This window comes from Staurois parvus, unplaced genomic scaffold, assembly GCF_062004578.1.
Source record: "Staurois parvus isolate SC_StPar_1 unplaced genomic scaffold, SC_StPar_1.0 ptg000884l, whole genome shotgun sequence".
NCBI lineage: Eukaryota > Metazoa > Chordata > Amphibia > Anura > Ranidae > Staurois > Staurois parvus.
In genome coordinates, this window is record NW_028318680.1 from 2,702,464 (window position 1) to 2,729,457 (window position 26,994).

The 26,994-nt window shown below is 43.4% G+C and overlaps 1 protein-coding gene across 1 annotated transcript in view; it reads left to right on the forward strand.

Annotated features, from left to right (window-relative positions):
* LOC149442502 (apoptosis facilitator Bcl-2-like protein 14) overlaps positions 1-22,462 on the forward strand; it is a 37,842-nt gene extending 15,380 nt beyond the window's left edge. The window contains exon 2 of the mRNA XM_089656049.1: positions 21,650-22,462. Coding sequence (XP_089512175.1) covers positions 21,650-22,161 — 512 coding nt within the window. The 3' untranslated portion in view covers positions 22,162-22,462. The remainder of the gene's footprint in view (positions 1-21,649) is intronic.
* Positions 22,463-26,994: the final 4,532 nt, after the last annotated feature.

A 26,994-nucleotide genomic window follows, 5' to 3' on the forward strand; every position in this document is an offset into this window, starting at 1 on the left:
GAGCAAGTCCAGGAGGCAGGCCAAGGTCAGTAACAGCCGGGCAAAGCAGTACAGAAACAGTAGGCAAAGGCAAGTCCAGTAAACAGGCCGAAGTCAGAGTAATCAGGTGACCAGAATTTAAGCAGGAGCAGAAGCAAATTCCAAGGGTAAGCCGGGTCATACACAGGTAAGCAGGTACAGTGGATCAGGTCACAGGAACACAGGAAAAAGCTGAAGAGTATTCAGCAACTGCTCATAATGACAGACCAGTTTAAATAGGCCATTGGACACCAAGTGTGCATGCTTATCGGATTGCGCGTGAGACCGTTCGCATATGCATGTAATGAACTGGAACAGCACATCTTTTGCTTCTTTGCTCAGTGAGTACGTGAGCAATGCATATGAATATGAGCATAAGTCCGTACTGGTTTTCTGGTGCTAGGAATTTAGTTTCCCTTACAGGTTTGAGTGAAACAACAGGAGTCAGTTATCAGTGGGCACTGTTAACCACTTCAGCTCTGGAAAGTTTTACCCCCTTCCTGACCAGGGCATTTTTTGCTATTTGGCACTGCGCTATTTCAACTGGTAATTGCGTGGTCATGCAGTGCTGTACCCAAACAAAATATATATATTTTTTTACACAAATTTAGCTTTCTGTTGATGGTATTTTAGGACCACAATGCTTTTTATTTTTGTTACTTTCTGTTATAAAAAAAAATCTAGTAAACTCAAATTTCAAAAAAAGCAATTACCACCTTCAGGCTTTCAAAGAGCGAAAGGGCGAAATTTCCTCATTTCCTTTTCTCACTACCTATCACAGTTTCAGAGGCCCTGAAATGCTAGGATAGCCCATCCTCCCCCTCCAAATGACCTTTTTTTGGAAAGTAGATATGCCAAGCTAATTGCTGAGAGGCATGTTGAGTCCATGGAAGATTTTATTTTTTGCCATAAGTTTTTGGAAAATGACAAAAACATATTTTTTACACAAAGTTGTGACTTACAGGTGAAACTCGAAAAATTAGAATATCGTGCAAGAGTTCATTTATTTCAGTAATGCAACTTAAAAGGCAAAACTAATATATGAGATAGACTCATTACATGCAACGCAAGATAGTTCAAGCCGTGATTTGTCATAATTGTGATGGTTATGGCTTACAGCTCATGAAAACCCCAAATCACAATCTCAGAAAATTAGAATATTACATGCAATCAATAAAACAAGGATTGTACATAGAACAATATCGGACCTCTGAAAAGTATAAGCATGCATATGTACTCAGTACTTGGTTTGGGCCCCTTTTGGAGCAATTACTGCCTCAATGTGGCGTGGCATGGAAGCTATCAGCCTGTGGCACTTCTGAGGTGTTATGGAAGGCCAGGATGCTTCAATAGCGGCCTTCAGCTCTTCTGCATTGTTCAGTCTCATGTCTCAAATCTTTCTCTTTGCAATGCCCCATAGATTCTCTATGGGGTTCAGGTCAGGAAAGTTTGCTGGCCAATCAAGCACAGTAATCCCATGGTCATTGAACCAGGTTTTGGTGCTTTTGGCAGTGTGGGCAGGTGCCAAGTCCTGCTGGAAAATGAAGTCAGCATCCCCATAAAGCTCGTCTGCGGAAGGAAGCATGAAGTGCTCCAAAATCTCCTGGTAGACGGCTGCATTGACCCTGGACTTAATGAAGCGCAGTGGACCAACACCAGCAGATGACATGGTTCCCCAAATCAACACAGACTGTGGAAACTTCACACTAGACTTCAAGCATCTTGCAGTGTGTGCCTCTCCATTCTTCCTCCATACTCTGGGTCCTTGGTTTCCAAATGAGATGCAAAAGTTGCTCTCATCAGAAAATAGGACTTTGGACCACTGAGCAACAGACCAGGTCTGTTTTTCTTTAGCTCAAGTAAGACACTTCTGACGTTGTTTGTTGTTCAGGAGCGGCTTGACAAGAGGAATACGACATTTGAAGCCCATGTCCAGGATCCGTCTGTGTGTGGTGGCTCTTGATGCACTGACTCCAGCCTCAGTCCACTCCTTGTGAAAGTCCCCAACACTTTTAAATGGCCTTTTCCTGATAATCCTCTCCAGGCTGCGGTCATCCCTGCTGCTTGTGCACCTTTTTCTTCCACACTTTTCCCTTCCACATAACTTTCTATTAATGTGCTTTGATACAGCACTTTGGGAACATCCAACTTCTTTTGCAATTACGTTTTGAGGCTTTCCCTCCTTATGGAGGGTGTCAATGATGGTTTTCTGCACAACTGTCAGGTCAGCAGTCTTTCCCATGATTGTGATTCCTACTGAACCAGACTGAGAGACCATTTAAAGGATCAGGAACCCTTTGCAGGTGTTATGGCTTAATTAGCTGATTAGAGTGGGACACTTTGAGCCGAGAATATTGCACCTTTTCACAATATTCTAATTTTCTGAGATTGTGGATTTGGGGTTTTCATGAGCTGTAAGCCATAATCATCAACTCACGGCTTTAACTATCTTGCTTTGCATATAATGAGTCTATCTCATATATTAGTTTCACCTTTTAAGTTGCATTACTGAAATAAAAGGCGCTGTGGAAAATGCTCTCAGACAAGCACCTTAGTGAAGGTGCATCTTTATTGGGTGAGACAAAGTAGCAAATATAATAAAATTGACCAGCCTGAAGTGGACAGTGTGACTCCAATGGACGGCCCGTGCGCTCTGAAGGGAGCTGAGATCAGAGAATGCTCCTGTCGGCTTCAAATCACGTGGTGTCAGCGTACCAGCGTCCTGGGTGGTATCACCATGGCAAGCGAAGGCAGTGTCCGGCGTTGGCTTCAGCTGGGAGCATATGTAGGGTTACCAAGACGACATGTTTCGCGCAGTTGAACTTTGTCAATTTTATTATATTTGCTACTTTGTCTCACCCAATAAAGATGCACCTTCACTAAGGTTCTTGTCTGAGAGCATTTTCCACAGCGCCTTTTTTTCCAGTTCTCTTCATAGTGCTAGAATTGTTGCATTCAATCTGACCTTCATGCTGATACCTCACATGCATGGTGTAATCACTGTTTACATACCACCACGGGACTGATGCGTGATTTCGCCTTTTTGCACAAGTACAGGGGGGGACAGGGGTGCTTTAGTTTTTTTTTAAGTATTTATTATGCTTTTTTAATTGTTACACTGTCCCTTTAATTTGTTTTATCAGTTTTATTGCTATCACAGGGAATGTAAATATCCCCTGTGATAGCAAGAGGCAGTGACAGGTACTCTTTTTAAAGAAATCTTGGGTCTATTAAACTCTAGATCTGTCCTCTTCCCTTAAAGCATCTGATCACACCAAGATCAGTGTAATCAGATGCTTCCCCAATTTAAAAATGGCGCTGTTTATATCCGGCAAGACTGAAGTGGTAAAACGTTGCTTGCGATTTCTTAGAACATAGAGATGATTGTCTCTGATCATCTCTATGGTCAGCAGGCAGAACCGCTGGATGCATTCTGTGGTTCTCCGGTGGGACAGGAGAACCCAAGAAAGCCATGGAAGGGGGGCTAGTTAGCCGATAGGATTACTTTTACATGAATGCCAACCAGTCTGAAAAACATGAACATGAACCAATGTTCCAGCAATGCCAAATCATATTTCATGTTGCAGACACCTTTAGGGATATCAACCCTATTGCATACCTTTGTGCAATAAGACATACCTGTCACAGCTGCTGTCCCTGCCATCCCTCATCCTTCCCCTCAGGCCCCCCTGCTGTCCCTGCCATCCCTCGTCCTTCCAGTCAGGCCCCCCTGCTGTCCCGGCGCGGCTCTTTGAAGCCGAGCCTCAGGACGAGAGGTGCGGCCCCTCTCACCTCCTGCAGAGATGAAAGGCATCCCTGTGACAGGCTGGAGCCGCGTGAGCCCCGACATCCGCAGCGCAGGCATGGGAAGCTCCCACGCTTGTGGATGTCCCTGGACAAAGGCCGCATTCACAGAGGCGTGGCCCCTGCCCAGGGGGCGTGCCTCGTTGCCAGGCAACGAGGCACGCCAGCTCTGGCCCGCCCCGGTTGCCTAGGCGACTAGGGGGCATTCAACATCAGCTTAAGAAGCTGATGCCGGGCGCTTCCAGGGTATTCACCGCTGTGCAGCCACTGAAGGAGCCCCAGCTGCGGCGGGACCTTAGTGGCCAGACTCTGCAGGGACCCAAGCCTGCCTAAGACCCCCCCCGAGCAGGGGAAGACTGCCTGCTAGCCACCAGGGATCCAGAGACCCCCAGAGCAGGGGAAGACTGCCTGCTAGCCACCAGGGATCCAGAGACCCCCAGAGCAGGGAAGACTGCCTGCTAGCCACAAGGGATCCAGAGACCACAAGCATAGGGGAGAGAGTGCGGGACTGCCTACTAGCTGCCAGGGATCCAGAGACCCCCAGTGGGAGACCAGGCACCCTGTCGGATCCATGAGTACATGCTCTCTCCCTGCTTCACTTGAACTGTTCCTGTGCTGACCCCCCACCCTCCCCTGTTGGGTTACAATTGCTACAGAGACTCACACCACCCCCCTGTTGGATTACAATAGCTACAGAGACTCTTCCTTGGCTCTTGGTGTTGGACTTTAAGTGTGTTGGCCCCTCCTTGCCTCTCTTTACTGGCGTATTCACCCTCCCTGCGAACTCCCCTATTCAGTAGCTGTCATCTGTTTGCCTCAATAAAGATTTGTGCATTTGCCATCTACTCTGTGTGTTCTGTCCTGCCTACCTTACCAACCAACCCTTCTTTTATAACTAAAGGGTTGGTGGGTAAGGTATGTCTTTTTGCTGATAACACAAAGGTGTGCAATAGGGTTGATATCCCTACAGGTGTCTGTAACATGGAATATGATTTGGCATTGATGGAACCTTGGTCAAAGCAGTGGAAACTGCAGTTCAATGTTTCTAAATGTAAAATAATGACCTAGGGAAAAATAATCGCTTGACAGAGTATAACATTGGAGGTACAGTGTTGGCCAGCACCACAGAAGAAAAACAGTTGTGAGTACCTATTTCAGATGATGCACAGAATAGAATTCTATGATGTATCACTAGAGAGGTAAACAGCAGGAGGAAGGAGGTCTGAGAACTATTCCTGACCAATACACTACTACACTACTCTATAGATAAAAGATGTTCTACAAAGTCTATTGTAGGTGAAGTGATTCAGTATGTTGGACCTAAGAAGTCGATATTATCAGATCCCTATGAACCCAGAAGATCAAGAGAAGATGGCCTTTATCTCCCCACTGGAGTTCTACAAATTTGATAGGATGCTCCAAGGTTTGTCAGGAGCTCCAGCAATCTTCCATCGAACAGACAGTGGAAGATATGAACCTGATTGAGATGCTGGTGTACTTGGACGGCATCATTGTCTACAATAGAACTCCCAGAGAGCATGAGGAGCACTTAACAAAGGTCTTGAAGAGACTCCACAATGAGGAGTTGAAGTCATCCCTTGGGAGTTGCCAGTTCTATCAGCCTTCTGTCACTTATCTCAGACACATCGTCTCAGCTGAAGAAGTGGAAAATGAGCCTAAGAAATTGAAATCTATCAGATCCTGCTCAAGACCATGAAACCTGACTGAACTGAGGTCATTACTGGGGTTCTGCTCCTATTATCAATGATTCGTGGAGTGATTTGCCAAGATAGCTTGACCCCTCAATGAGTTGTTGAAGAGTGAGGACAAAGAAGATGACTTGTAATTGCCAAGACAGGCCTGTCAAGCCAAAGGGCCCAGAAAGTCTAGAGAATCAATATAGGACAAATAGACTGAGCTACCTGAGCAGGCTTTTCACCAGTTGAAGAGGAGTCTGACCAATGTCCCTATTCTGGCCTACGCTGACCCAGCTTGACTTTATAAACTACATGCTGACACCAGCTGAGAGGGAGTAGATGGAGTGTAGTATGAAGAACACTATGGACACCTATGACCTGTTTCCTATTTGAGCTGGAGGCATACCCCTGCTTAAAAGAACTATCCCACACATAAGCTATAATTCCTTGTCTTTCAGTGAGCAGTGGTGGACAAATTGAAAGATTATCTGTATGGCGCACACTTTGAGGTCAAGGCACATATTAATCCACTTATGTACATACTCACCACAGCCAAGCTGGACACCACGTGACATTAATGGTTGGCTGTGGCCTGTGTGGCTTTCTCTTCAGCCTAACTTATAATCCAGGGGTCAGAAACAGGGGAACTGATGTCCTATCAAGGAGACCCTATTACCTTGAGACTTTCCTTGAGTGAACCTGACTGACATCAGAAGGGGTCCTAGCTTAATGTCAAGGGGTGAGAATCAAGACAAGGGAGTCACCAGATCTAAAGCCATTGGAGTCACTGCCATAGGTGTTCCCAAGCTTTACTGTAACTTAATTCAAGTAAGAAGTGAAGACCTGCCTATTCTATCAAAGAAAGACCTAAAAAAGGATCAGGCAGAAGACCCTCTATGTAGTCTGTCCCTGAAATTCCTGGAGATTAGTGGCTCAGAGCTGTTGCTAGTAAACTCTCTTAAGGAAGCATGTCTGGTTCACAAGGAGTGGGATCAACTAGTTATGTGACAGGGTGGTCTACTGAAGGAGCCCTTCGGACACTCCCAAAGACATGTGGCAATTGTTTCTACCAGAAAAGCATAGAGAAACTGCTTTAGCTGCCTTGCATGTTGACCATGGTCACTTAGGGCTGGAGAGGACTTTCAAGTTATGCAGGCCATAGATGGGTCGAAAATCGGCCGATTTTTCGACCGAAAATAAAATCGGCCGATTTTCAGATCGTTAGTGGACTATTTGTTCAGCCGTTTTTCGGTATTTTGGCAGATTTTTTTTATCGGTAAAGTTGGAAAAAGATCAGCCGATTTTGCCGATCGGCCGATTTTCGTGGCAATGATGGGCAAATCGGACGATTTTTTACCGATAAAAAAATCTGCGCATGAGCAGTGACGTGCAAGAGGAAGACAAAAAGAAGAAAAAGAAGAAGAGGAAGAAGAAGAGGATGAAGAAGAGGATGATGATGAAGAAAAAGAAGAAGAGGATGATGATGATGATGAAGAAGAAGAAGAAGAGAATGATGATGAAGAAGAAGAAGAAGAGGATGATGATGAAGAAGAAAAAGAAGAAGAAGATGATGATGATGAAGAAGAGGAGGATGATGATGATGAAGAAGAAGAAGAGGATGATGATGAAGAAGCAGAAGAAGAGGGTGATGATGAAGAAGAAGAAGAAGAAGAGGATGATGATGAAGAAGAAGAGGATGATGATGACGACGAAGAAGAGGATGATGATGATGAAGAAGATGAGGATGAGGATGAGGATGAAGAAGAGGATGGTGGAGAAGAAGAAGAAAAAGAAGAAGAAGAAGAGGATGATGATGATGATGATGAAGAAGAAGAAGAAGAAGAGGATGATGATGATGATGAAGAAGAGGATGATGATGATGAAGAAGAAGAAGAGGATGATGATGATGAAGAAGAGGATGATGAAGAAGAAGAAGAAGAAGAAGAAAAAGAAGAAGAAGATGATGATGAAGAAGAGGATGATGATGAAGAAGAAGAAGAAGAGGATGATGATGATAAAGAAGAAGAGGGTGATGATGAAGAAGAAGAAGAGGATGATGATGATGATGAAGAAGAAGAAGAAGAGGATGATGATGAAGAAGAAGAAGAGGATGAAGAAGAAGAAGAAGAGGATGATGATGAAGAAGAAGAAGAAGAAGAGGATGATGATGATGAAGAAGAGGATGATGATGATGATGATGATGAAGAAGAAGAAGAGGATGATGATGATGATGAAGAAGAGGATGATGATGAAGAAGAAGAAGAGGATGATTATGAAGAAGAGGATGATGATGATGAAGAAGAGGATGATGATGAAGAAGAAGAAGAGGATGATGATGAAGAAGAAGAAGAAGAGGGTGATGATGAAGAAGAAGAAGAGGATGATGATGAAGAAAAAGAAGAAGAAGAAGAAGAGGATGATGAAGAAGAAGAAGAAGGATGAAAAATAAGAGGAATTCCAATACGGCAAAAAGTGTCCCTGCAGAGAGCTCTGCTATTTCTTTGACAGTTCCTTGACATTTACAGCGGTTGCAACATTGTATCTATTTGTTTCCGAATAAAAACATCTGTATCCTAAATGGATACAAATAGATACATTGTTGCAACCGCTGTAAATGTCAAGGAACTGTCAAAGAACTGTCAAAGAACTGTCAAAGAAATAGCAGAGCTCTCTGCAGGGACACTTTTTGCCGGCTGTAGACGGGATGAAAATCGGCCGATTTTTTTTACCATTGCTGGTAACGTCGGCCACTTGAACGACCGATTTTTCATTTTTTAAAAGAAAAATCGGCCGTTTTCTCCCTATCTATGGCCTGCATTATGCAGGCCATAGACGTGGAGAAAAACGGCCGATTTTTCTTTTAAAAAATGAAAAATCGGTCGTTCAAGCGGCCGACGTTACCAGCAATGGTAAAAAAAAAATCGGCCGATTTTCATCCCATCTACAGCCGGCAAAAAGTGTCCCTGCAGAGAGCTCTGCTATTTCTTTGACAGTTCTTTGACATTTATAGCGGTTGCAACAATTTATCTATTTGTATCCATTTTGGATACAGATGTTTTTATGCGGAAACAAATAGATACAATGTTGCAACCGCTGTAAATGTCATGGAACTGTCAAAGAAATAGCGGAGCTCTCTGCAGGGACACTTTTTGCAGGACTGGAATTCCTCTTATTTTTCATCCTTCTGCTTCTTCTTCTTCTTCATCATCATCCTCTTCTTCTTCTTCATCATCATCATCCTCTTCTTCTTCTTCTTCTTCATCATCATCATCCTCTTCTTCTTCTTCATCATCATCATCATCATCCTGTTCTTCTTCTTCATCATCATCCTCTTCTTCATCATCATCCTCTTCTTCTTCTTCTTCTTCATCATCATCCTCTTCTTTTTCTTCTTCTTCTTCTTCATCATCATCCTCTTCTTCTTCATCATCATCATCATCCTCTTCTTCTTCTTCTTCTTCTTCATCCTCTTCTCCTTCTTCTTCTTCTTCTTCTTCATCATCCTCTTCTTCTTCATCATCATCATCCTCTTCTTCTTCTTCTTCTTCATCATCATCCTCTTCTTATTTTTCTTCTTATTCATCATCATCCTCTTCTTATTCTTCTTCTTCTTCTTCTTCTTCTTCTTCATCATCCTCTTCTTCTTCTTCTTCATCATCCTCTTCTTCTTCTTCATCATCCTCTTCTTCATCATCATCATCATCCTCTTCTTCTTCTTCATCATCATCCTCTTCTTCTTCTTCTTCATCATCATCATCCTCTTCTTCTTCTTCATCATCATCATCATCCTCTTCTTCTTCATCATCATCATCCTCTTCATCATCATCATCATCATCCTCTTCATCATCATCATCATCATCACCATCATCATCATCATCATCATCATCATCATCATCATCCTCTTCTTCATCATCATCATCATCATCATCATCCTCTTCTTCTTCTTCTTCATCATCCTCTTCTTCTTCTTCTTCATCATCATCCTCTTCTTCTTCTTCTTCTTCATCATCATCCTTTTCTTCTTCTTCATCCTCTTCTTTTTCTTCTTCTACTTCTTCTTCTTCATCCTCTTCTTCTTCCTCTTTTTCTTTTTCTTCTTTTTGTCTTCCTCTTGCAGGTCACTGCTCATGCGCAGATTTTTTATCGGTAAAAAATCGGCCGATTTGCCCATCATTGCCGCGAAAATCGGCCGATCGGCAAAATCGGCCAATTTTTTTTCCAACTTTACCGATAAAAAAAATCTGCCAAAATACAGAAAAACGGCCGAACAAATAGCCCACTAACAATCCGAAAATCGGCCGATTTTATTTTCGGCCGAAAAATCGGCCGATTTTCGACCCATCTATGGCCTGCATAACTGTCCCTCCTGCATACTCTTCATACAGAGAAAGATTTTGCCCTCCACAGCCTCCCCAATGGACCACCTCCAAAGTCAAACACCCATAGAGATGGTGAGCATTGATTTCTTGTGCTTAGAACCAGATTCAAGTGGACATGGAAATGTCCTAGTAGTGAAAGACTATTTCACCCTTTACATCCAACAAAAGACCTATGAACATCCACAGTAGCGAAAATGGAGAAGTTCATCATTCACTATGGATTGCCACATTGAATGTACTCTTACCAGGGAAGAGTCTTTGACAGCCAACTCATCAAGAAACTGCTGGATCTCTTGGGTGTCCAGAAAGACCCCCCCCCCATCTCCCACAAGGGGACCCGCAGTCTGAGAGGTCTAACCTCACCCTTCTTAACATTCTTGGGATCCTGAATGCAGAAAAGAAGCAACACTGGTAGACACATCTACATCTCAGCAGTTGTGCATGCATACAACATCTCCAAGTAAGATGCAACAGGTTTGTATCCATACATGCTCATGTTTGGGATCGAGTCCCAACTGCCTGTTGATTTAGCTTTTGGCAGCTTACTGGATCAGACATTGGAAAGCACAAGCTTCTTGACTGGTAAAAATCCCAGCTCTACATCATCTGCAAGCAACTGTCTGGTTTACTAGATCCCTGTGACAATTGATTTTCAGAGCACTCTCTTTTCTAAAGAGCCTTCTCCCTTTGCAAATCTCTCTCTCTCTCATTTTAACTGCATGGAGTCCTATATAGAAGGTAGGGAAATATGAGTCTCTTCTATGACTTAAAGCGGAGTTCCACTCATCCTGTCAAAAAATAAAAGTCAGCAGCTACAAAAACTGTAGTTGCTGACTTTTAAAAAAACAGCCACTTACCTGTCCCTTGGTCCCGTGGTGTGTCCCTCGCAGCCTGTTTCACTGGCCGTCCTGGATTCCTGGAGGCCGGCATCTTCAGTGCAGGCACCCGTCTGTGACTGCTTGTGGCTTCACAGCCAGGTACCCACTGCACATGCGCGAGTAGCACTGCTCTTCATAAATGGTCCTGTAGTCTTCCGGGACCTGTCACCTTCCATTTCCAATCGCCTAGGCGATCCGACCGGAATTGGGAGCCGGTACCTGTCAAATTGGGGTACCCGCACCCCCCACTGACCCTCACAGGTGCCAATCCTTAATAGGAAGCAGTCCTTGAAGCAGAACTTCCCCTTTTGGATGGAGCTTCGCTTTAAATTGGCCATAGATGGATTGAATTTCGGCCAGTTCAGCAAGGACCATTCGAGATCCATCTATGGGTAGGCTAGTTGTACTGAAGTTAATCTATCGATCAACTTCAGTACAACCAGCTCGTTATTTTTTTTTTCTTTCAAACACTGCTGGCAGCTATAGCTGCTAGCAGTGATCAATGATTATCATGTCCTGTAGGCAGGGAAGGCTCCCAACTGTCAGGACACAATAGTGCTGCGAGAGGGATTCCCCCATCAACACTGACTGCAGTGGTATCAGGATATATATATATTCAGTATATATTAGTATTGGGGGAGGAGACATTATTGTGTCCAATGACTTTCACTTTACTGTAATGTCAGTGCTATAATGCTCTAGTGCCCCTTCTTGATCGCTAGAGGAGGTATTACCACTGAATAAAAAGCAGAAAATTATAAGGCTTTTAGCAATGAAACCACCTTGTAACATTGTATTATGCCCTGATCTATCTGCAACTCTCAGGAAGCCCTGTGGCAGAAAACATGTAAGGAGGCCTTTTAACAAAATTGCTGTGGGTGGGTTCTCTCTCATAGCAGTGCAGAAATGTAGTGTGCACATCAGGGTGTACCAGCATCTTCAGGAGAAAAAGGCCCTCAGTTACACAGCGACTGTACCTTCTCAGCAGACATTTTCCCATGACACTCTAGTCACCACATCAGTGACTGAATGCCTTCAGCAGTGCAGTGGTCATCACACCGATTGATGCATTCACTGGAGCAACAGTCATCACACCAGTGAATGTATTCAGTGGTGCAGCAGTCATTACACCAGTAAATGCCTTCATAGGTGCAGAGGTTATCACACCAGTGCATGTTTTCAGTTACATAGCAGCCATCATCACCAGCACAGGAGTCTAGCAAGGCTACAGTCACATCTGAGGATTGGTGAGAGGGCTGTGAGCCTAGTTATATCACATGCTCTGAGAGCAAGCCTAACTATACTATTACTATTCTGAGAAAAGAACTCCACCCAGTGGAATACTATACATTCTCCATAAACACCTCTCTGTTAGCAGAACCGTCAGCACTATCATTAAGTGCCTCCAAGACAACAATAGAGCCCCAACGTTGCAGGCAGAAGATCTACAATTCCCTGTAGAACATTCATAAGAACATCAGTATATTGTCTTTCCCCAGAATTGCTATTCCCCTTCTCCTCCTCTTATTTAACTAAAGCCTAGGCCTAGCATATCCCTGGGTGCTCTGTGGAAGCATAGCCTCCTAATCCCATATTTTCCTATTCCAGCTGCCATAGTTGCACTTCAGGGCTATTGCTAAAGCTATGCTGAGTCCAGTTAGCTAGTTCATTTTATGCCAGCTATATTACATTTACCATTTATAGCTGTTTATCTACCTGTTTTCAGCTGTTGATAATTCTGATTGTTGGCATTGCCACTATTTTGAGTTGTGTCAATACAGCAGAATTCTGTTTTATTACTGTTTATTACTCTAATTGTTTTTTATTGTATGCTGAAAGCTATTTGTGGCAAACTCCCTGGTGTGGTTGCAAGACTTAGTATTAAACCTAGAATGTCAGAAGGTGTTCTGAAGGTTGGAGTAGGCACAGGGGTCCTATACTATTCCTATATTCCTATATCCTAGGGGGGTAGTCCTAAACCTATATGTAAACAATCTTGCTGAGATTCTTAAACTGCTCAACTCCATTCTTTAACATTATTGGTGAGAAAGAAGGCTACTTCTGGGTCAGATGAAATCAACAGTTATCACTACTGTGTACTTTTGATATATTTTTGCTCAAGATTGGATAACCATTTGGAATCACTTTTGACATTGACTTTTGAAAGTGTTTCCACAGGAAAATAAAACATGAAGGAGCAGGGAGATATTGACAGGATGCACACATTAGGTTATATTGGTCATATTAGTCTTGAACAAGTGAAAACATGATGCCAGGCTGTTCAAAGTTATGGAAAAGCCAAAAACTCAGCATCAGTTTCAGAAAGGATTTTGTGAAACAGGTAAAATACATGGTGCACATCATAACTTCAGAGGGAATAAAGCCTGATAACAAAATTACTGCAATTCAAAATATTTCCACACCATTGAGTTAAAAAGGGTCTAATGCATTTATTAGCCATGACAAAGTGCAATATTTCCCATGAAACATCTCTGACAGAACCCTTGACAATTCAGCTCAAAAATAAAATCCAGGAAAACAGCTACATACACAATAAAGATACGTATACTGCATGTCAACTGTTTCACCTGCCAAACGTTTTCTGTTAAGCCAGTTTTGTGATCTAGGCACTCTTGAATGGACAGCACAGTCACGTTAAATGCCTATTTATCTCCACTGCAATTAAACAGTAGGGCTTGGTTAGAAACCCACATCCAGCCTGCTGAATGGACAATTAAAGATTAATGTAGGTCACCACTCTCTTCACTCCGCTATCTTATCTTGTCAGCAGTTCCAAATATTTAACCAATAGCACCTGGTTCCAGAATGAGGCTTGTTATAAAAGAAAATACAGGAAGCCATTACAAAAAGGTATTTATTTCAGTTATTTAAAACAACTGTATTTAGGCATGCATGTAACATGATAAAAGAGTTACTAATTTTTTAAAATTAAAATAACAAACATGTTATACTCACCTGCTCTGTGCAGTGGTATTGCACAGAGCGGCCCTGATCCTCTTCTTCTCAAGTCCCCCGCCATTGATCTTGGCTCCTCCTTCTTCATGTGTCCCTATAGCAAGCTGTATGCTATGGGGGCACACAGTGTCTGCTTGCTCCCAAGCTGTGTGTCTATGGAGAATAAGCACACACAGCAGGACTTAGCCTTGCCTCCCACTTCCTCTTCATTGCCTTTGATTGACAGCAGCAGGAGCCAATGGCTCCTGCTACTGTTTGAGTCCCTGTGTGAAGAGGAAGAGAGGGGAGAAGAGATGCAGCCATGCACAGAGCTAGATCTATTCTCCCCTCTCTTCTTTTTCACACAGGGAAGGGGCAGGACAGAGAAAAATAAAACATTTTTTACCTTAAAGTGATACTAAACCCACAACAGTAAAATCAGTCTGTAGATGCAGTAAAGCATGCTTGTTATACTCACTGTGGAACCTAAGGGGTTAATCCTCTAAACTGTTTAAAAATGCTGTTTGATCCTTTCTTCTCTGCCCCTCCTCTTGTTGAAATGACCACCTGCTACAGACTGAACCCATGGTCACATGCATATGCTCAGTTTGGTGTGCATGCGCTTCCTTGGGAGGGTGCATGTGATCAGCACAGGGCCAATCAGCACTGTCCAGACAGAAGGTCAGAGGTTTCGCATTCTCCTACAGCAGAAAGAAAACTTTTCCTACAAGCTTTAACCAGTGCTCTGCTGAAGTCACAAGACTGCTCTAACTGCTGATGAAAAAAGGTATTTAGTAGTTATATTTACTAAAATAATTGCATTTCCATGTTGTGTGTACTGTGGGAGGCAGGGTCCTGGGTTTAGTATCACTTTAATTCAAGGAATGCATTAAGGTAAAAAAAAATTTAAGCTTTAGTATCACTTTATGTGGCATTTTTTGTAACTGTTATGCACATACTTTTGTGTTACTAAGTTTTTGTATTGCATTTATTGTTTTGTCCTATCATATTATTGGTATCTGCATAATCACTATCTCTTTTAATCAAGCCCAGTTTAAACCTTAAGGTGTGCCAGTGAGCCTGGTCAGTTTTAGCCAGGTTATTACTGGAGCAGGACAGAAAACCCAATCAACACAGCGGCTCCCCTGTGGGTAAGCATTATACCAATATTGAGAAACCTAACCTTAATGCAAAGAGTGGATGATCATTTATTCCAGGAAATGTGCCTATAGCAGATTTACAGAGCCTACCATTTTGTCTCCAATCAAAGTTATCCCGCATAGACCTGCTGGTCATGAACTTCTAGATAGAGGAATCGGGCCGTGCATTTCGCTCCTGCCGCCACTGAATGCCTTCTTCTCAGCTGCTGGCAGCAGGAGAGAAATGCACAGTCCAGTTCCTCTATGTGCCTCCGGGTCACCCCTCCTATCATCTCCTGCTGCCGTGGGCTTCTCCATTACCGCCTCTTCATCTCCTGCAGCGCTGGCACCGGGTCCCCCCCTCCCTTCAGCTGCTTTGGGGGATCTGTCAGGATAGACTGTCCAGTGCTGACAGTTACCCCACCACAGATGAGAGAGGAGAGAGAAAGCTGATTCTGCCTTTCCGCCTCCCACCCTCTCCACCTGTGTCTGCCCCTCTCAGCAGTTTTGTTTCTTCTCTCCCCTCTTCTTTTTTCTTTCCTTCTCTCTTTCTCTCTCTTTGTTTCCTTCTCTCTTTCTATCCCTCTTTCTTTCCTTCTCTCTTTCTGTCCCTCTTTCTTTCCTTCTTTTTCTTTCTTTCTATCTTTCTTCTTCTTTCTTTATTTCTCTCTCTCTCTGTCCCCCCTTCCTTCCTTCTGTCCTTCCTTCTTTCCTTCCTTTCTCTCTTTTTTCTCTCTTTCCTTCTTTCTTTTTTCTTTCTTTCTCTCCCTCCCTCTTTTTTCATTCTTTTTCTCTTTCCTTCCTTTCTCTTTTTTTCTCTTTCTTTCTTTCTTTCTTTCTTTCTTTCTTTCTTTCTTTCTTTCTACATATATTTTTACATATATTTGTAAATGTATTCCAAAAATGTAGATTTGTACTTTTAAAGACAAACAGTATATTTGAAATGTACCATATTTTTCGCTCCATAAGACGCACCTGACCATAAGACGCACCTAGGTTTTAGAGGAGAAAAACAAGAAAAAAAATATTCTGAACCAATGGACTGCAGACATAGTACAGGGGATGACCAGAGACTGCAGACACAGTACAGGAGATGACCAGAGACTGCGGACACAGTACAGGGGATGACCAGAGACTGCGGACACAGTACAGGGGATGACCAGAGACTGCGGACACAGTACAGGGGATGACCAGAGACTGCGGACACAGTACAGGGGATGACCAGAGACTGCTGACACAGTACAGGGGATGACCAGAGACTGCGGACATAGTACAGGAGATGGTTAGAGACTGCAGACATAGTACAGGGGAAGACCAGAGACTGCGGACATAGTACAGGGGATGACCAGAGACTGCGGACACAGTACAGGGGATGACCAGAGACTGCAGACATAGTACAGGAGATGACAAGAGACTGCGGACACAGTACAGGGGATGACCAGAGACTGCGGACATAGTACAGGAGATGACAAGAGACTGCGGACACAGTACAGGAGATGACCAGAGACTGCGGACACAGTACAGGGGATGACCAGAGACTGCGGACACAGTACAGGAGATGACCAGAGACTGCAGACACAGTACAGGGGATGACTAGAGACTGCGGACACAGTACAGGAGATGACCAGAGACTGCGGACACAGTACAGGGGATGACCAGAGACTGCGGACACAATACAGGAGATGACCAGAGACTGCGGACACAGTACAGGGAATGACCAGAGACTGCGGACACAGTACAGGAGATGACCAGAGACTGCGGACACAGTACAGGAGATGACCAGAGACTGCGGACACAGTACAGGGGATGACCAGAGACTGCGGACACAGTACAGGAGATGACCAGAGACTGCGGACACAGTACAGGAGATGACCAGAGACTGCGGACACAGTACAGGGAATGACCAGAGACTGCGGACATACTACAGGAGATGACCAGAGACTGCGGACATAGTACAGGAGATGACCAGAGACTGCGGACACAGTACAGGGGATGACCAGAGACTGCGGACAGTACAGGAGATGACCAGAGACTGCGGACACAGTACAGGAGATGACCAGAGACTGCGGACATAGTACAGGGAATGACCAGAGACTGTGGACATAGTACAGAAGACCAGAGACTGCAAACAGTGCAGGGGATGACCAGAGATTGCAGACAGTAAAGGAGATTACCAGAGACTGTGGACCTTTGGGGAGGGAGGGGGAGCGGGTACCTGAATTTCACAGGTACCCGCTCCCACTTCCGCGGAGTTGTCCTTCCTTCTTCTTCCCGCGGCAGCTTCTGTGACAGCCGGGTGTCCACTGCGCATGCGCGAGAAGCGCTGCGCTTTGTGAATGGCCTGGAGCCATCTGGGAACTGTCATGTGTCCCAGAAGACACTGGACCATTCACAAAGTGTGGCACTTCTCGCGCATGCGCAGTGGGCACCCGGCTGTCACAGAAGCCGCCGCGGGAAGACTGCAGCGCTGGAGCGAGGAACAGGTAAGGTCCTGCAGGAGAGAAGAGCTGAGCGGCCGGCCCGGTATTCTGACATGGTGGCGGCAGAAATACCGGACTGGCCGCTTTGCATTCGCTCCATAAGACGCACTGACATTTCCCCCCCCCCTTTTTGGGGGGAAAAAAGTGCGTCTTATGGAGCAAAAAATACGGTATTTTTAAAAATATTATTCTTATATTTTGTAATAAAAACGCATTTCAACATGCAGTGTGTGTGTGTATATATATATTGTAGTGCTAATAAATAGCCTGTATATATATATATACAGGGCTTTTTTTCTCAGAGGAAAGGTGGTGGAACTCCCCCACCCAAACCTGGCCACGCCCCCATCAAACCCTAGGACCACCCCTTTAGAGAACAGGAATGCAAGTAAAATTTGGGAGGGGCTTCCGATGACATCATTTCCCGTACATACCATATAAGGGAAATGATGTCATCGGACCCCCGGCTGCCTCTTGCATGATCTGCATGAAACACATGCATAGATATAAAATGACTAATGTACTGACACCAGAAACACATGCATAGATATAAAATGACTAATGTACTGACACCAGAAACACATGCATAGATATAAAATGAATACCGTACTGACACCAGAAACACACGCATAGATATAAAATCAGTACCGTACTGACACCAGAAACACATGCATAGATATAAAATGACTAATGTACTGACACCAGAAACACATGCATAGATATAAAATCAGTACCGTACTGACACCAGAAACACACGCATAGATATAAAATCAGTACCGTACTGACACCAGAAACACATGCATAGATATAAAATCAGTACCGTACTGACACCAGAAACACACGCATAGATATAAAATCAGTACCGTACTGACACCAGGAACACATGCATAGATATAAAATCATGGCAGGCCGTTTGTAAACGTCCAGCATAGATATAAAATCAGTCTAGCATGCATGTGTACCCTGTCTGGTAGATGTGCCTGCTCCTACAGGCTCCCCTAGGGTTGCCACCTTTTCCTCCAAAAAATACCGTCCATCACTGAATTTATCTTTCCTGTTCCTCATGCACAGGAGGGGCGCTCTCGATCGGCGCCGCTGAGCGCTGAGCAATTGCGTTCTGAAATAGTTTAGGTGGGCTCAGGTGGGTGAGGATAGTTTAGGTGGGCTCAGATAGTTTAGGTGGGCACAGGTGGTTGGGATAGTTTAGGTGGGCACAGGCTGGGGAGAGAGTAAAAATTTAGAGCAATACATGATACTGCAGTCAGTGACAGGGAGCCGAGCGCAGCTTACCTACTCCAAGCTGTACGGCCCCTGCGTCCACGCTGTCACTGCCGTTGATGTCGCCGCGCCGCCCCCGATGTTTACACGCCGGCGGGGGGGGGCGGTGAAGCGTGCATAGTGTCCTCGCCCATCGTCCGCGCCCCCGATGTTTACACGCTGGCGGTAGAGGGGGGGGGGGTGAAGCGTGCATGTCCCCGCTCACCGGCTGTGAGCAGCGGCAGTGACAGGTGCCGGGCACGCGCAAGCATGACATAAACAAGCCGCGTCCGGCACCTGTCACTTTCGCTGCTCTGCATAGCTTGTCAGCTCTGCAGAGGCAGTCGGTGAGCGGGGACAAGAAGAAAAAGGTGGCGGAACGCAGTACCGCCGCGTTCCGGCAGAAAGAAAGCCCTGTATATATACATATTTATTGAAATATATTTTTGAAATATATTGAATATGGCCAAAATTTTTGTATTTCAAATATATGGCAATATATTTGGGAAGAATATTTAAAAAATATATTTAAAATATATTTTTCTTCCATGTGGGTATACTGACACTAGTGGCGGAACTATCAGGGTCGCAAAGGTTGCTCTTGCTGGCGTTTCCCCATCAGGCTCCAAGGAAATTGTCCCTGGACTTGGGGCTGCTCAGTCTAAAATGACCATGCACTACTACAGTAGTATTTCTCCTGCAAAACTTTTGCAGTGCTAATAAAGCACTTGGTAAAATATTTTTTTAGAGGAGTATTTCATGTGGAATTATTTTGATATTTATTTGGAGGAGATTGATTAGTTGAAATTATCTATTTAAATATTTTTTGGTATTTATACACTTTTATTAGTTATTTGTATCATAATTGAATTAATTTAATGGTAATAATTTAATTAGTATTCATTGAGAAGTATTTAGGAGCGCAACATATATTTGTAGCTAATAAATAGCCTGTTGTACACTGCCATGTAAATGTTGTTTATGACTAATTGGGTTTTGTGTAGTCTTTTTGCCATTGGCCAAGATGCAATGTCAATGGCTGTACTTTATTTTTTTTATATAACCAAAAAAACTTAAATTAACACCTATTAAAAAAATAAATTTTTTGTTGGTCCATATCCACCCCAGTGACATAACTACAGTCATAGCAGCCAAAATTACTCTTGTATTTTGATATTATTTTCTATTCAGGTAATTCCTCCTGAAGGATAAATCCTGAGTCTTATGAAGAGAACATTTCTTGGAAAATTCATTCCCACAGTGCCTTGCAAGCTGATAGGAGTGAGAGTGGCCTGCTTTTATCCCTCAGTTGTGGTGTCTGATCCTCATATTGGTGTTTCTGGAGTGTCTGCAGCACGACCCATCTTCCTGCTCGTAGCGGTGGCTGCACAGGTTTTATACAGGACACATCACAGGCCCCTAAGGCTGAATGTTCTTACATGTGCACCCTATGTACCCACATTCACGAGTGTAATATTTACTGTCTGTTTTTATGTGTATTTTGAAGGTATCACTGCTTTTTTGCGCCATTATGTACCCTCCTCTGTTACTGATATTGTTTAGACTATGTGGAAAGTTCTCCTACCTATCCTTGCTTTAAACTGACTTTAGATTAACATATAAGCCAAGCCAATATTTTATCTTGGTAGTATTGGAAAGAATGAAGAATTTAAACTCCAGTCTGTCTTCTACTGCCTTCTGGGTCTACTTTATTAAGATCTCCCTCACTTCCTTTTTTTGATGATAATGTTTTAAAAACAGTAATGAAGGAAAAATATGCCATAGGAACACACATACCAAAAACCTACATAAAACGATCACACGGTGCTTTTATCTTACGTCTATTATCCTAGAGCAAACCATTTGTATTTCAGTCTGTGTTTGTTGTTTGAGAGCTCATGTCACTTTCTGTCTGTTAAAATGATGTTGCCAGGACAGGAATTGATGTGACATCTCTTAGATGGAGCACCAAACAGCAGTTACAAACAGAGAGTGGTTCTAAATCTTAGTGAAAATATAATCCAAAACAAAAAAAAAAAGACTTCAAGTGGACATACACAGATCTATTATAATTTTACAATATTGTCTCAATTGAAACTACAAGGTGTCACATAGCTATGCAACTGTAGTGCCCTACACAACTTCTGTTCTGTGGCACCAGGAATTGTAGTTACACTGTTGCTAGTAGAAATGTACTATACACTCTTGCTGGTAGAAATGTACTATTGGAGTATATTAAATTTACTTTGTCAATTATTTTTTATGTTTTGTGAAATTATGTGTTTGAAATAGTTCACAGCAACTTTACAAAAATTAAATGTGTAAGATGATGTCTATAGTCAGCACAAATTCTGTTCATTCACTAATCCAGTGGTCTCCAGACTGCAGCCCACGGGCCAGATGATTGCTTGCCTTTATCTAGCCCTTGGAGCACTATTCCTTCCACTGATACGAGGCATTATTCCTTCCACTGACCCCGAAGACGTGGCATTATTCCTCCCACTGACACCAATAATGTAATTTTTTTACTCCTACTGATCCCCAAACCTATGGCATTGTTTAGTCCCACTGATGCCAGGTCATTTTCTACTTCCCCTGGCCACAGTCTGACCCTCCTAAAGTTTGAAGGGCAGTAAACTGGTCCTTTGTATTGAAAGTTTGCAGATCTCTGCACTAAGCTAAGGCAAATTTATAGCAGTGTAGAGAATAAGCAGAAATTATGCTGACTTGAGATATCCAGTAATGTGGTGGCAATATTTAAGCTTATTAAGTTTTTAGGTAAAAGCTTTGGTTATTATTTGAAAAATCATTATTCACTTTTTCACCACAAAATTAGTAAGCTAAGTAAAAATCACTGAGAAACTGATCTTGGTCAAATTCAGTCCATAAAATTCAGTCAAATTCAGTCAAATTTAGTCCATAAACCCATTGGCTGCTTTCTACTTTCTTTCCAACATATACTTGACAATATACTTAAATAAATAAATGTATACATGTGATTTATTTACCTAAACAAAAGGTAATTTTGTGGTTTTGCAAAAGGAAATACAATAAATAAATCCTACATAAATAAGAAAGGGGTGCAGCACATTGTAGAGAAGATTAAAAAGCAAGAAAAAGAAAATGGCTTCCGGATGTATAGACGCGTTTCCAGTGTCCAGCAGAATGGTGATGATGAAGATGAATTAATTGCCAACATCGTCCAGATTCTGAGAGCAACAGGAGACAGACTGAATGACCAGATAAAGGAGGAAAGAACTCTCATGGAAAGAATTAGAGGGCTGTGGTCATACAACTTTTACAAGAAAGTGACAGACTGTTTTCTTTTGGAGATCGTCCCCACCTATGATGCAGAAGAAGAGCAGCAAACTAGTAAGATTGCGATGTGCCTCCATGCCACCACTGCCCTCACCACACTAGAAAATCAACCAATGAACAAGATCCTTGGTTTTGGCACCCGATATCTCAAAGAGAACTACTCCCCCTGGATTCAGAGCAGAGGAGGATGGGAAAACGTTATGGGAATCCAAACTGAGGAGGAGGAGATAGAATGAGGCTAGGAAGCCATGTTGGACCTATAACACTACAAGATGGCAGACAGAGGCCTGCCAAAAGGCCTATTGAGGAGTACAGGCCATGGCCGCCTTTAATTGCTGATTAGAATAAATATGTGGCCTATCCAACCTTAGCCCTCCTTAGAAGGAACTATCTATCTTGGATACCAGAGAACAAGTTTCTGAAGCAGTTCTGTCTTTAAACCATTGGCTACAGACTTTGGCGGTTAGATGTGTAGGCACCTTCCAACCAACAAACTCTTTTCTATTTTAAAGACAATTGTTTAAACATGCCTAGTCATATCCCTGAAGCATGTATACTTGTACCTGGGAACTTGCTAGAACTGACCCGGCAATGCCAGAATTCCATTTCCCTAGCTGGGTTGTTACCAGATTTGTCAAATTGCTGCTCCATTGCTTTTGTATCTGCCCACAGTGATCCTGCATGCTCTGTCCCTGCCTTATCCAGGCTATGCATGGTGTTATTGGTTGTTGTGGTGCAGGCTGCCACCCGCACAATAGAAATGCATGATGTTGTGTGGACCAGCTGCCTGTAACCTAACAACCAGTGATGCTAGATTGCGGGGTTGTAGGTAAGACAGAAGATGCATGCTGGAGGGGGCACAGCTGAGGTGGGAACCTGCACTGCCTCTGCATTGTCCAGCTGCATAGTATAGGACTAAACAGTCACACACCTTCCCTGTATAACCTCTTGCTTCTGTCATTCCTGACTTACCCTCTCCTGTTTTTTCTGTTCCCAGAAAGAACACCTCGATCTCTGTATGTATGTATGTGTGTTTCTTTCTCTGTCCCTTTTCATAGTGCCATCTTAGTGTTTGGCTCAATCACAATGGCACCAGTACTGCACATAGCACTTGGTCCCCTTAGATCTGTCTTATTATAGTCACTTGATCCTATTTTTCCATTACCTGTCATTCAAATTTAACCCCTCTTCATACTAACCTTGTTTTTTTCATTCATTCCACTTTCTCCATCAGTGCTCACCCATCAGAATTAACCTTTGGCTTGGCTTTCGGTCCTTCTCCATCACTATTCTAGCACTCTTTTAGCTATTTAAACTTGCTACACAAAGGTCTATCACTGTTTTTGCTGACCCAGTGATCCTAGATCTGTTAAAGAAGATTATAAACCCTCTTAGCACATTTAGCACAATATAATTAACATTCCCCAGTAAGCAATTTAACATTTTTACCCCAGCCCTTGCAGTTTACAACTTTCAATTCTGCTGGCTCCTGCTCTCTCGGTGCTGCTTTCCTAAACTTCAGGTCTTTACAGGAGAAAGTTAACAATAGACAATGCAGCCTTGAGCCAGTCTCTTAGTTCAGAGAAAGGGGGGGGGATTAGCAGGAGAGTGCCCTGTCATCCTAGGCTACTGGGCTATGTGCTCCAATGATGGTTCCATAGGACACTGCAAGAATAAGGAGCCTGAAAAAGGAAACCTAGGCCAGCAGTCATGACACCAACTTAAACTGGAACATGGATAAGGATAAGAAGATAAAAAAAAGCTGCATATTCAGTAACTTATTTAAGTCTGCTACTGAAAGTACTTAAAACACTGTGGGTATAATATCACTCTAATTTCTTTACTGCAAACTCTAAGTCACACTTTGTTCAACAGTTGTTTTCCCTGTTGAACAAGGTTGTATACACTGGGTTTTTTTTTTTGTTTTGTTTTTTTATCCCAGTCAAGATATATTCTTTTTTTTGTCTTTCACTTAAGCCGGCCATAAGTGGATCAAAATGTAGTCAGTTCAGCAATGAGTGGCAGAATTTCAATCCATGTATGGGCAGGTTGGTTATTGACATATTTAGAAACAATCCTTTAAGCCTCCTCCACTTTTTGCACAATTTGGTACCGTTTGGTGTGGGATGCACTGTGATTATCCCCACTGACTACTCCACACCTGTACTCTGCTCTCATTTTCAAACGTTCCCAGGTATGTGTAAATCTGTGCAGATGTCAGCCTACCCAGCCCTGGAAAAACAGCCTGGCTTTCTCTCTGAATTGATCAGGCCATACAACCTCAACCATGGAATCTACAATCATATCTTTAGAAACGTTAACAACTGAAATTCTAAAAACTATATGGAAACCTTGGCTCCCTGGGTCTAGTTGGGAGAGCAGTGGCTTGGAGGAAGACAATAGTTGCTATATTAATTTTTCAAGCTAAAATAAAAATTATTTTTACTCTAATTTCATTGCTTTCTGTATAGCCAAAATAAATGAGATCACATGCATAGAACACCTTATTTCTTTCAGCAGAGGTAATAATAAATAATTCATAATAAATCATAGAAAATATGGTTTAAATGGAATGCATTTCCACCTCCTCTGAGCATGAAGCAGTCTTTTGCAAATCAGGTAGAAACATTTGCATGGCAGGTAGGCCACACGCAGATTGTGGAGTCTGGACAGAAGAGAGTTGCCCTCCTCTCCTTCCTCCCTGTTCCTCCTCCCCCATCTTTTTCCCTCCCCCACCTTATCTATCCCCCTACACCCCACTCTAAGCACACCCTTCCTATCCCCCATGTCCCTCCTCTAAACCATTTAAATCTCATGCACTAGGCACTTTGGGGGGATTTACTAATACAGGAGCACACAGAAACTGGTGCAGCTCTGCATAGTAACCAATCAGCTTCTAGGTTCTGTTGGCAAAGCTTACTTGAACAAGCTGATATTATAAGCTGATTGGTTACTATGGACATCTGCAGCTGATTCTGCATGCTCCAGTTTTAGTTAATCCCTCCCTATGATTCCCCCTGACAAACTGCATTCATGATCACACAACAGACAACTGGAAAGGAGTACCTTTCCCACAACCTTGGGGTCAGATAAAGTACTTTGTCAATACTTTGAGCATATTGTTGATGGCTTTATCTTTGTGTAGCACTACCCCCATAGGAGTTGCTGAGTTTTTGGGTCCCCCTATAGTCCTGCACAGCCAGGCAACACACATTTCAACAAAGACTTGCATTCAGGAGTCAGTAACCAGTCCTTGAGCTTGTTTTGAAGTTTTATTAGGAGATGTGGAACTTGGATAGGGTAAGGGGTGTACAGGGTGCCCAATGGAATTGAGAAACCGACGACAACTTCCTGAACTTTGTACAAGTGGTACAAACAGTCTCTTCTGGAGAGCTAGCCAGCATCTCCTGTAGTACCACCCCAGATGCTTCTATTTATGGCTGCCTGAAGGAATCCCTGGACAGGGGATCCAGTATCTGCAACATAAAAAGGGTGAAACATTCCTGGGTGGCAGTCTAATCCAGTTTCCCACTAGAATGCTCCTTCCCCTAACTAGCCCAGGGGGTGCAGTTTTACTCACATAGTCTTTCTCCTGTGTTGCTGGTGAGTCAGCTGCTGCTACCAGGCCTTCTAGCTGGGCCGCTCCTTCCCTGCCACACAGATGGTCCTCTCTCAGGGGCCAGTGAAGTTGCAAGCTTTCAGTCTTCCCAGGCCCTTCTGCCTGTAGGTGAGCCTCTCTCCATCTGGGCTCCCTCCCAGGCTCCTGCCCATCAGCAATGTGGCAGGAACAGGGGCGGACTGACCATTTGGAAACTCGGGCACTGCCCGAGGGCCCGGGGTCAGTAGGGGGCCCCATGAGATGCCCCTGGTACCTTTTTCATAGGCTTTTTTGAGTTTGGGCAAGGACACAGGGGCCCCATGATCCCCTATTGCCCAGGGGCCCCATGAATTGTTAGTCCGCCCCTGGGCAAGAACTTCCGCCGGTGCCGCCATTGCTATAGCAACCTTCAGTACAAATAATATGCTTCGCCTTCTTCACACTGCGCAGGCACAAGATTGGGAGGTGCATGTTGGGTAACCAGCAGCACTATTTCCCAGAAGAATGTCCAAGTGGGCTTCAGATACCCACACTCTAGATGGAACCTTGCAGAATCAGAGGGTCCAGTAAGTAACTTTATTTTTAAAAAAAAGGAACACAAACGATTACAGGTACAGTTTTTGCCAAATTGCATGTCATAAGCTGTCACTATTCCGGGGATGCTTTCAAAAAAAAAAAAAAAAACTGGAACTCTGCTTTAACCTACCTCTGACTGTTGCACCTGGGCTGCTACTCAGCCCCTGTCTAACAATTTTAGTCTATTTCCCTCTAACTACCTAGGAGCTTTCTACATTTGGCTATATGGAATTGACCTTTGCATAGTTACATAGTTAGTCTGGCTGAAAAAAGACAAAAGTCCATCCAGTTCAACCATAAAAAAAAAAAGTTATAATCCTATACTAACAGTTATTCCAGAGGAAGGCAAAAAACCCAGCAAAGCATGAACCAATTTGCTCCTGCGGGGGAAAAAATTCCTTCCTGACCCCTGAGAGGCAATAGGATATTCCATAGATCAACTTTACCTATAAATGTTATAACCAGTTATATTCCTTGTATCCAAGAAAGAATCCAGGCCTTTTTTGAAGCAATCCACTGAGCTGGCCAGAACCAACTCTTGAGGGAGTCTATTTCACATTTTCACAGCTCTCACTGTGAAGAAACCTTTTGTGTGTTTGGAGATTAAATTTCTTTTCCTCCAGACGTAAAGAGTGCCCCCTTGTCCTCTATGATGACCTCAGGGTGAATAGCTCTACACCGAGTTCACTAAATGAACCACTGATGTATTTATACATGTTGATCATATTCCCCTTTAACCACTTGCCTACCAGGCACTTATACCCCCTTCCTTACCAGGCCAATTTTCAGCTTTCAGCACTGCCGCACTTTGATTGACAATTGCGCGGTCATGCAACATTGTACCCATATGAAATTTTGATCATTTTTTTCTCACAAATAGAGCTTTCTTTTAGTG